Below are 10994 nucleotides of genomic sequence, written 5' to 3' on the forward strand. Positions count from 1 at the left end.
TCAGAACCCCTTAACTTGTCTGTAGCAGTTCTGGTCCAACATGCTCACTAAGGTCCTGCTCCCTTCAAGAGTTAAGCATACAATCCTCCTCCAGAATGCTGGGCTAGCTCCACTGACTCCACTGTGCAGAAGTTAAACATTTGTGAATACAATGAAGGATCAAGTGTGTCCCTTCAAAGACCAATCCCAGAATTGCTGTTGGCTAAGGGTGGAAGAGTAGTTTGGTGTGTTTGTTTACACAATGCACAGCATGAAAGGATCTTAGAGTACAGCTAGGACTCTGCCACAACAGAGGGAATAAAGGACAGCAACAGATTCAAAGTCTTGACACTGCAGTCCAATGCAAACAGTTCTTAACAAAGACAGGCCACGAGAAATTGAACTATCAACTTATTACAGCCTGGTTCACAGCTAAAAGGCCTCTCACTTGTAGAAGTCTACTATGTGACCAACAACCATAGCAATCTTATTAATGCTGCAACATGTAGTAAGGAATGTTGGAACCACCTTCCCCCTGGATGTATGTTGGTCTCACCCTACTTCACCAAGGACATGCTGCGTGCAAGCTTAGAGCACCAAGTGAAGAGATAGAAAGTGCAACTCCTTTCATTTTCAGTCCTGGTTCTGTTGCTGCTGCTTTTTCACTTTTAAAACTAAATTGCCACTTTGCCTCATAATAGTGGTACACCCTCTGCTCATGTGAGAGTAGAAAGATATTTAAAGAAGAACCTGTAACAGTATTCTAATAACAAAAACCATTGTTAAAACATGGGTTCTTTATGTGTTTGTGTGCCCAGGGAGAGATTGGCAGAGAGATGTACATCATCAAACAGGGTGAAGTTCAAGTCCTTGGAGGCCCTGATGGTACCAAAGTCCTGGTTACACTAAGAGCAGGAGCTGTATTTGGGGAGATCAGGTAGGTCTATCACAGTTTTTAGTAATTTCTTTTAGAACTTGTCAAATATTCAGTGGTTGTTTAACTTCTCCGTGGTGTGACAGTGGGGAGGCTAGAAAGTGGGTAGGATCAACAAAGAGGACACTGAGCAAGGACATGCATGTAAGTGAAGGAAAATCTAAGTGAAGTATCAATGATTAATAGGGTAAGATCTGAGACCAGTGTTTTGATCAATGCACACAGGGATATCGAGACAAATTTCTTCTTTAGCATTTTAAGGATTTAACACATCTCCTGTTATGCTGTCTGCAATACAGAAGGACTAAATGCATTTTATTGTCTGTATAATAAGACTAGGTGCCCTTAAATGGCAGATGGCAAAGATGAAAATTAATCTCCAACAAAATAGATACAAAAATCTAAAATAGCAATTAAAAATAGCTCATTTAAGAGATGAATAAATTTCTGAAAATCAGACAACCCCATTTGAAAAAGTATTTATTTAAAAGCATACAAGACAAGAAAAAGGTGGATAGACCAGATTTTTTTTTTGTCTGAATTTATCTGGATGAGAATTGTTTTGCTGGTGGCTACAAATGGTATTTATATTGTGCATGTACTTTCTATGCAAAATCCATTAACTTTTGTGTGCTAAGTACCCCATTTAGCCAATCAAGTGCTAGTTTTTAGGCACTGCATTCCTTTGCTGAGGCTGGCCCAAGGAAAAGTAATAAAGTAAATGTGCTGCTGCATGTGATAAACTGGATCCTTGGTTTCTTCCAGCTGCCTTCCTGTTATTGCTAATGCTGTTGCTGGTAGCTTTAATCTGGCTTTTGAAAAGCAATAATCAGCTCTGTACCAGGTTTACATTTGTCCTCTAGTTGTGTCTCCCTTTGTAGTAGGGGAAACATTCCTGTTTATCCAGGGATGTGCATACAGAATTTGCTTAGACCTCAAGTGGAAAACACCTGATATAGCTCAGTTACAGAACTTGTTCATTAAGTGGGAAAGTGAAATTATATCAGTTCTTGGAGAAGGTTATTAGGAAGGTATTTCTCTGTGTGACAACATAATTACCTGAGTGAAAGATCCAAACAAAAGGCTGTATTGTAAGTTATGCAGAAACACTAAGAAGGAACTTATCAGTAAGGGCTGAATAATGAAAAGAGAAGAAAAAGCAAAAGCAGCCCCCATATGTAACACACACATGGTTTTCAATTATTTATTAGCCTGGTATTTGAAGGGAGAACTTTGTATTTTAAACTGAGAAATGATAACTGTTGGTTTCAAAACAAAGAAGGGATTTTTACACTTTTGATCTAACACAGGTGAGCACTTGTTTCCATGTGAGAACCACGCAACGACCTTTAAAGATTCATTTCCCAGTCCGTGTTACTCTTTACATAATTGCCAATATGGCCAGCAGAACCCTGAGCAATGCTATAACACTACAATTCTAGTCTTGTTTTATTCATCACTGACCTACTGCAGCAGCAAACCCATTCAGACACGTGTAATTTGCATATAAAATATCAGGCAGTGGATAAAATCAAGGAGAAAAAAACACAGCAACTGGCAGATACGATGCACTAAGTTTATCAGTAGAGATATGCTCTTCCTAGTGGCAAGGTGCTAGAAAATAATGAATTTGTATTGTGCCTTTCAATATAAATTTTTTCAAGGTCTTCTGAATAGAGAATACCACAGGCAAATGGAAAAGAATATTCTTTAATGGATTACGTACTACTTTTTCTAGGACATCCAAGTTTTTCTCTCACTTTATAATGGTTATAACCTGATATCAGGCTGATTTCCTTCTGATTTCTAATTCAAGATTTGTTTGGAGAAATATGTCAGCTTCCTTCTGAGTGGTTTAGGTACATGATATATAAGATGCTTGCTATTTAATCTCACTCTGTTCAAAATGCACGTCAATGATGCTTAAAAGTCTCCAGGAGCAAAGGAATTGAATAAAAAGAGTTTATCTCCAAAAACTTCCCTGAATTATACTAGAAATCCAATGCAAAAGTAACAATGAAACATATCCCTTGCCAATTTCATCCTTAAAAATTATTACAGGAAGGGATGAAGTAATATGAGCTCCAATTAACATTTTACCCTCATTGCTACTTCCCTGTACAGATATCAGTTTGGGGAAGTAAAATAATTTCAGGATCAGAAGCAAACAGATTGTTGTCTTAATGAGAGCCCATCAGCAAAGACAATTCAGAACAAGAGAAATCCAGTTATAACAACATTTCACTAGCCCAGAGACAGTTACACTTGAAGCCAGATGTTCTCATTCATCCATTTACTGGTATTTCACTAGAGCTATTTCCTATCAGAAAATGTTATTTCTGGAAAAACTAAAACATTTCTCCATTTTATGTAAATTTTTGACGGAAGATCTCTAAATGTTTGATCTCAGCATCAGCTTTCATTTGTTTAGTAATTTTAAACTTTATATAAAAAACCCAAACTACAGGCGCTATTCAGTTTTGTGAAAGATGATGTTTTCCAGTACTTTTGTCCAGGATTTCCCTCAAAGTAGTAGCTGCTGTTTTTGATGGGCTCTGCCCTTTGGAGTTTGACATCATTATCAGAAGTAAGGTCCAGACCTATTTCCCTTTCCTGACTTACCAGTTGTCCTCATATGCACACAGGTGCCCAGCTGAGCCACCACAACCCTGCACGTTCAGCTGATAACACAAGCCATTCTCCAATTTCTATTAACGGCAGCTTCCCACAGAGATCAGCTATAAAAACAATAGATAAGCTGAGTCATCACTTTGACAACCTTATAGCTTGAAATTTAATTTGCTAGCATAAGAATTCTAAGGTCATCAACTCATACTATTATTAGAGCATTTGACACTCAAAACTGGAGTAAAAAATGTTAGGTAAAAAAAGCAAATTTTGTGATTAATATAGATATTGCATTACCAAGAACCCCTGCAAGGCAAATGTACCCATTTTAAAAAATGTGGTCATGTAACTCCTCACAGACTAACCAAACCAGATTGAATGCTGAAGTACCATAACTTTGTCCTTAGTCAAATATGGTTCTGTTTGAGCAGAGACTGCCTCACTTGTAAAATTCACCTCACATCATCACCATAATGAAAAAGCTGATCTCTTTAGTTCCCGTCTACCTTGATAAAATGAGCTTTCTGTTAGGAAAGCCTAAAAATGATTGTTCAATGACTTGTTGAGAAGAGATTCATCAGAGCTCAAAAGGTATTTGCAATTTTCTTTAGCAGCTTTTCCTATTGCGCAGAGTTTTATTCTATCTGAGGAATAATAGAAAATAGTTTTAAAAGAAGATTATAAACTGCATTTTCAGCTTCAGTCTATGTATTGATGCTGTCTTGAGTTGCAGAAAAACACTCTGTGGGCATGCAAAACTAGCCTTGCACACACAGTCGCAGAGGTCTCCTACTATTAAATATATTACCTATATTATTCAATACTTAGAAATATGTTTTATAAATATCTTTAGTATTAAAACAAATATATATCCATTATTCTTATTTCAGATGAGTATCAATTCCTGTTTACTGGGGTTAAGAATATCTTTTTTTAATTTTAAATTTAGATAATACTAAATGCTCTCTAAAAAGATTAATTCACTGGGAAATCTTTAAAGGACAAACTTTGGGGTAGATCTTGAATAAAGTGATAGAGAAATTTTAGTACTAAGAACAAAATGCAAATTCTCTTACTTACCAGCAGAGCTGACAAGCGAAGTCTCTTCAATTGCTTGGTGCAGGATGAACAATTTATTTTTATTTGTACATCTAATTTTTCTTACATGTCTTCCCTCCGGCCAACTGCTGCTAGCTAAACTGGTCTAATGCCTTATGTTCAAAACAAAATAGCCTTCTTTTTCTGGCAGACACATTTCTAACTGTCAGCCTGAAAGACCTTCCTAAACTGTATCATTCATTGCCAACATTTAAACATAAGATGAGATATGTGAGAAAACCAAAAACAAGAGCCCCACAGAAGTTATTCAGTCAGGAAAAAATCCTTGGGGGAGAATAATTCATTCACTGTAAATAATGCAGCTCTACTACTGATGCAAATAATTTTCAGCAATAAAACTGACAAAATGCCAAGTTCACATAAGAACTAAAACAAGTGCAGTCTGAGCTGTGGGTATCTCTATTAGCAAAACTTTTCACAGTCCTTAGCATCTACATATGCCTGACCACCGGTCACAGTTTGCCTTCCTGAGATGGAATCTCTAATCCCATTGCACAGGGCCTTTACAGAACACTGGATAGAACAGCCAGCTCCAAAGTGAGCTTTACAATGACTTCATTGGAGAAGCACAGGCAGGGAGATTCCTCACTAGGGCAAGTAACACTGTGACTGATGGTGTTTATTTTCATTCCAGCCTACTAGCTGCAGGTGGAGGAAATCGAAGGACTGCCAACGTGGTGGCTCATGGTTTTGCCAACCTTTTCATTCTGGACAAGAAAACACTCAATGAAATCTTGGTGAACTATCCTGACTCAGAAAAACTTCTCATGAAGAAAGCAAAGTATGTCCTAACAATGGTTTTTAAATCATGTCATTTAGCTGCAGGATGGACAATTGTGACTCCTAGACTATTTTCATTCCTTTCTTGGAAAAGTGACAGTTGTAAACACATTTGGTGTTAAGGGTCAGATTTGCCTGGTAGTTTCTAGTTGAAAGCATGGTCTTGGAAGGAAACCCAAGGCTTACGGAAATGTGGTAAGTAGAATGAAATCCTGAATGTAGTTGCCTTATGCATTATATTTAAGATAACATTAAAAAAATAGGAGATAAGGATACATATCAGGACTTTTTACATCATCAAGAAAGAAACTGCAGGACAGATATTGGTTAAGGAAAAGGTTTTCAAAGATGCAATGAAACACTTGCAACTAATTCTACAGAGATATGCTTCAATGCATCCACAGACTTGTAAGCATTTCCAAAACCTTAAGCAGCAGTTAGGAATGGATTTAAAGTGAGGCCTGACAAAATGGAATTATACAGATTAGATAACTGTGCATTTTATTCAAAAGCATTCCAAAAGGGGATTTCAAACCAAGATTGCTTTTCACCTTCCTTTGGCTGTAGCTTGCAAGGATCACCATTTTCACAGCTTTGAAAGGGCAAAGGATTGTCAGATTTTGTCATAAAATTACGACAAAATGAGTACCTTACTACCTTGTAAAAGATCCAAATATTTGAAATAGTTTGCCTCTATTAGTATACTTCAGTACCCCTACTGGTCTCTACTGTTGCCTCAAATTGCTATCAAAGGTTGGAAGGTTGGTCACAGACTTGAAATTCCCCCAGAGAAGACTAAACATAGCACAGTATAGATATTTTGTTTTTCAGAAGTGCTAGCAAATGGCTGCATTCATCATATTGTAACAGCCCAGGTAGTCAAACAACAGTATCTTGAGAATCATGATGCCCCTGAGGAACAAGGAAACCAGACACAGAATGGGCTGACTGCTCAATTTTCAAAACTAGCATTAACAGGTAGAAAAGAGGAACAAATGCATGGACCAATGATCCCCAGCAACAATCATTCCTCACTTTTCTCCAGCTTCTATCTAAACAGGACTATGACCTCGTTATTCTTGTCTCTCTGTCCCATGCTGCCTGTTTTGCTTTCTTGCCCACCCTAGGCATTATTCTGCCCACCCATTAGATTCTGCTTCCTCCAGACAGCCTTTCTCAACCATGGAGCTTAATCATTTTGTATCTGCACTCCCATTTGAGCTCAAAGACCTCTCTAGATATCAGACTAAAAACAAGATATTCTGTTTAATTTTAAAGATATGCAGTACCTGCCCTGTACTTACCAGTACAGGGCAGGTACTGATTTTAAAGATATGCAGTACCTGCCCTGCGCAGGAGGCCATGTTGCTTACCAGTCTAGGCATCCAAAAATTATGTCAAAACTAGGCACAAAGAGTAAATTTGTGCACTGTTCTCATAAAGATTGTGGTTATGTTCTGTTTTGGAATAATGTTACCAGTTGCTCTGCCCTGGAAGGTTTACATTTGAGTTCTTTTTGGTCATGTGACACCCTTAAAGGGTCCCTTGAAGTAAACTGAAAGAATTTATTCAAGAAAGACATTTATTCTATCACCACCTGCCCAATAACCCCTGTATGTTTTTTTCATAATAAAGCCATGCAAGCTGCTAAAGCATACCTTTTTTAATTTGTGGCAATGAAAAAAAAAAAATGGTAAATCCTTCACTTCTAAAACTCCCAAAGTACAAGATGCTGGAGAAAATTACAGTATTATGGGATTTACTATACTTCAGTCTGAGAATACAGTTCTCACTCATAAAGAGCCTTAAGTCAGGGCTTTTGCAAGGATAGAAAAGTGGCCTTGAAACCTGTACAGTAATCTAATAGAAAATGAAAGCATGGAAACCCTCTGCTTTTTACTGGTCCCATCTATCTCAGATCTTTCATCTAATCTTTACCCTCATTATTCATTCTCAGTTCTTGTCATTATGGCTGTAAATCAGTACAGCTACGGAACAGTGTGAAAATCTACTGCCACAAGCCTGGCAGTAGTGTTTGTATTGTCAGGGTGTCTTCTACTGAAGAGGACCAAAATTAAGTACCACTGTCTAACCTGACCCATGAGAGATGAGCCATGCTGGAAGTTAGTTTGGTAAAGTATTTCCTCCAAAAGTGCCAACTGGAGTCCTGGTGGAGCACCAAATGCTCTCTGAATTTGCATCCAGAAGGCCAGATAAGAGACTGCCACCTCAGGATGGGGCAGCCATCCCCCTCCACACCTCTTCTTTCCTTATCTTTCTCTTAGATCTATTTTGTGACACCTTAATTTTTGAGCCAGCCCTTGTTTATACTCCAGGATACAGGTAAGCAACTCCAAATTTGAACAGTTTCCTCCATCTCTACCAGAGCCTGGGGCAAAACCTTTACTGTTTCCAATTTTGCTCCTGTCACTTGGCCTGGGAACCAAGTAAGAGCCATCAGATCTTCATGCATAATTGTGGTATATCAGCTTTGCAGGAACTTCTCTCAGTTTCACAGCATTGTTGTGTGTTCTTATCCCCTTTTTTCTCCAGGGTGCTCCTGAAGCAGAAGGGGAAACCTGCTCCGGGACCACCAGTGCAACAACCACGGGGCTTGGCCGGTCTCTTTGGGCAGAAACAGGAAACTCCGAAATTGTTTAAAGCAATGCTTGGAGGGAAAGGAAAAGAAGGCCTTGCTAAGCTGCTGCAGCTGAAGAAACAAGAAGAAACTCAGGTAAAGCCACAGAAAACAGAGTAGAATCTACTCAGAGGGCTTGGGCAAACAGAGTAGATGAAAATTTAGCCTAGCTGCAATCAACAGCAAAAACTCCCAGTAGCTGAGATATAACCACTTTTCCTAAGCTCTGTAAACATTAATTCTAAAATTTGGCTCAATCTTTCTGAACCTGGACTTTATGCAGACCAGAAAAAAACAAAAGCAAGGAAAAAAAGCAAGCAAACAAAAAATCCTCTAAGAAAGTAAGGATAAATGGATTTTACAAAGGCCTTAAGGGCATCTGATCTAATTTTATGTAAACAACAGTAAATACAGGAATACCCAAACACAGTAATCTGATCCAGCTGACTCAGGCACATGGTGAACTTTCCAATTCAGTGTCAGATCTCTGGTTGTTAAAAATCCTGAAGACAAAATATAAAGTGTGGCCCACACAGCTAAAACTGATTAAATCTCTAATATCTTGCACTTATGAGAAAATTTGTTTCAACTGATGAAAAATAATTCCCACATAACACTCTGTTCTGAGAAATGTTGATGTTAATAAGAGCCTGCTCACTTCTACATATTTACCCAAAGGTGGTAGAATTCTTTTCTTTATAGCTGAAACAGCTGCGGTTATATTTAAGTTAAATAAAGAACTTTGCTCACACCAATGACTATAACAATATGATTGGAGCAGAAATACTGCTCATTTTAGTGTGTATTTGTGAACTTATTAGCAAATAGGCTTGGCCAAGGAATGGGGGCAGTGTGAAGTATGTCAAGGTTTATGTAACACTCTTTCTTTCTCCACTAGTTTAAGGACATAAAGGAAGGCAAGACCTAAGGAAGGGTTCTGTGCTCCAAAACGGGTCTGTTTCATCCCCCTATATTAGTAAGAGGCAGATATTAATATCCACATGTGTTTCCTAGGTTTTATATTGATATTCTGATTCTGAAGTTGCATTTTTCATTCAGAAACCAATTTCAGCATCTGAACAGAAATTTACACGTGTTGCATACCATTAATACAGTTGTCATGCTGTGCCTTTCCATGGCATGTGCAGAACAGAGCTACTTCCTGAATTTCTTCTGCAGTATTGGAAAACATTAAACTTCTTGTTTCTAGGAAACTCAAGCTGTAACAGAGACCAAGCCAAAAGAAGAGGAGAAGAAACCTGTGGTGCCCGCAGCCCCCTCCGCACCCCCTGCTCAGAAGGAAAAGCCACAGGCAGATGCTAAGCCTGCAGTTATGCAGAGAGCAACCAGTAAGGAGTCTCTGATCATTAGTATGACACCATCCCCCAAGCCAGGAGAAGGAGAGATCCTTAAAGTTGAAATTAAAGAGAAAGAAAAGAAATAGACGGTGCTTCGGGGTGTGGCCCCATCTATTTGTCTTGCAATATTCAGAGGGCTGGCTGGACTTCGCTTTTGGGTATAGAATATAAAAGTAGAGACTACGCATGAGAAAAATCTACTCCAGCTCCTTGTCTTCCTGCCATCCTCTCCTGGCACAACTGCATAAATTATTTATATTCTTAACCTTGACACTGAAAAGAGAACTTTTGGTGTATTAGAAATTACGGCTCACATTGTATTTCACGACCACTTACTTGTTTCTTGTTTTACTCATGCTCTCCCTTTTCTCTTACTCTGTCTTATTCCTACTTCTCCTCTTCCCTCTCCTCTTTATCCTTGCTTTCTTCCTGTTGTTCCTGTTGCTCAGTTTGCTCTTAGCTTTTGTGTGTGTTCTTTTCTCTTTTCTCCTCTCCCTTCCCATAGTTATCCTCTTCCTTGCTACTGCCCTACTGTTGCTAAGGTTCCTCATGTTTCTCTCTACCCTTCTCCCTCCTCCCCTTATACTTCTAATTGGTGACCTGGGTTTGTGACCAGTGTGGCTTAGAGCAGACAGCAGGTGCTATGTGCTGGGATGTTTTACCTTGGGACAAAGTGCAACATAACAAAACCATTGTCAAAAAATAAATCCCAAAATCTGCAATAGGAAAGCAGATTATAGAATTATTGCCAGCCCTTTGAAAGCATAAACATCTGCTCCAGCTGTCTTTGGTTCTGGCAAATTAACATGGGAAAGACTTAGTTCACCCTCCAGAAGTGAAGTATAATTTTGGGCTGCTGATTTACTTGCTTGATCTTGTTAAGGGGTTGGGCATGCTCTCTGTTACATCTCATCAAGTAAGCACTTGATACAGTTGTCTGAAGAACCTTGGTATCTAAACCAGCTACTTCAAAATAAAGGCTATTTTATAAAAAGCAGGATTTACGCTTTCTGGCTCTGCATTGCAAAGTTGCAACCAATGGTCCAATTGTTCATCTACGTCATAGACTTAGACAAATGGTGCAAAGAGAAACCTATGTCTCTGTGTCTTAGCTACATCACACTTGTGAACTACAGTAAATCCTTCATGAGTGCCACAGCTGGGGGATACAGCCTCCCATGCAGGAGCTCCCACACTGCCAACCTTCTGCATCAACTCATCAGTCTCAGATGCAGTATTACAAAAAAGCTTGAAGCTGTGTTTTAAGCTAAACTCCCAACTACATTATTTTCTTCTATAGGTTAGCATCTCCTCTCTCTCCCAATCCCCTTTCAGATACCACTAGATGAACAGTTTTGTAAACTAAAAATATTATGCAGAGGCCAAGCCAAGAAGTGGCAAAGGCAGGCTTCACAGCTTCTTGGCTGACCAGCCAACCAAGGCACCATGCCAAATTAAAACACTCACTTTGCAGGCTATATATAACCCTACAGGCTATGCATTCCGTAGGCCTGTTCTTTAAAGCCTTTCAGCTTCTGTAATCACAGGCAAAACTGGA

At 38.8% G+C, this 10994-nt stretch overlaps 1 protein-coding gene across 1 annotated transcript in view; it reads left to right on the forward strand.

The window, feature by feature from the left end:
* Positions 1-9522, forward strand: part of CNGB3 (cyclic nucleotide gated channel subunit beta 3) — a 56973-nt gene extending 47451 nt beyond the window's left edge. Inside the window, 4 exon segments of the mRNA XM_041464384.1 lie at positions 798-916; positions 5295-5441; positions 7994-8174; positions 9289-9522. Coding sequence (XP_041320318.1) covers positions 798-916; positions 5295-5441; positions 7994-8174; positions 9289-9522 — 681 coding nt within the window.
* Positions 9523-10994: the final 1472 nt, after the last annotated feature.

This window comes from Pyrgilauda ruficollis, unplaced genomic scaffold (assembly GCF_017590135.1).
Source record: "Pyrgilauda ruficollis isolate IOZ18807 unplaced genomic scaffold, ASM1759013v1 scaffold18, whole genome shotgun sequence".
NCBI lineage: Eukaryota > Metazoa > Chordata > Aves > Passeriformes > Passeridae > Pyrgilauda > Pyrgilauda ruficollis.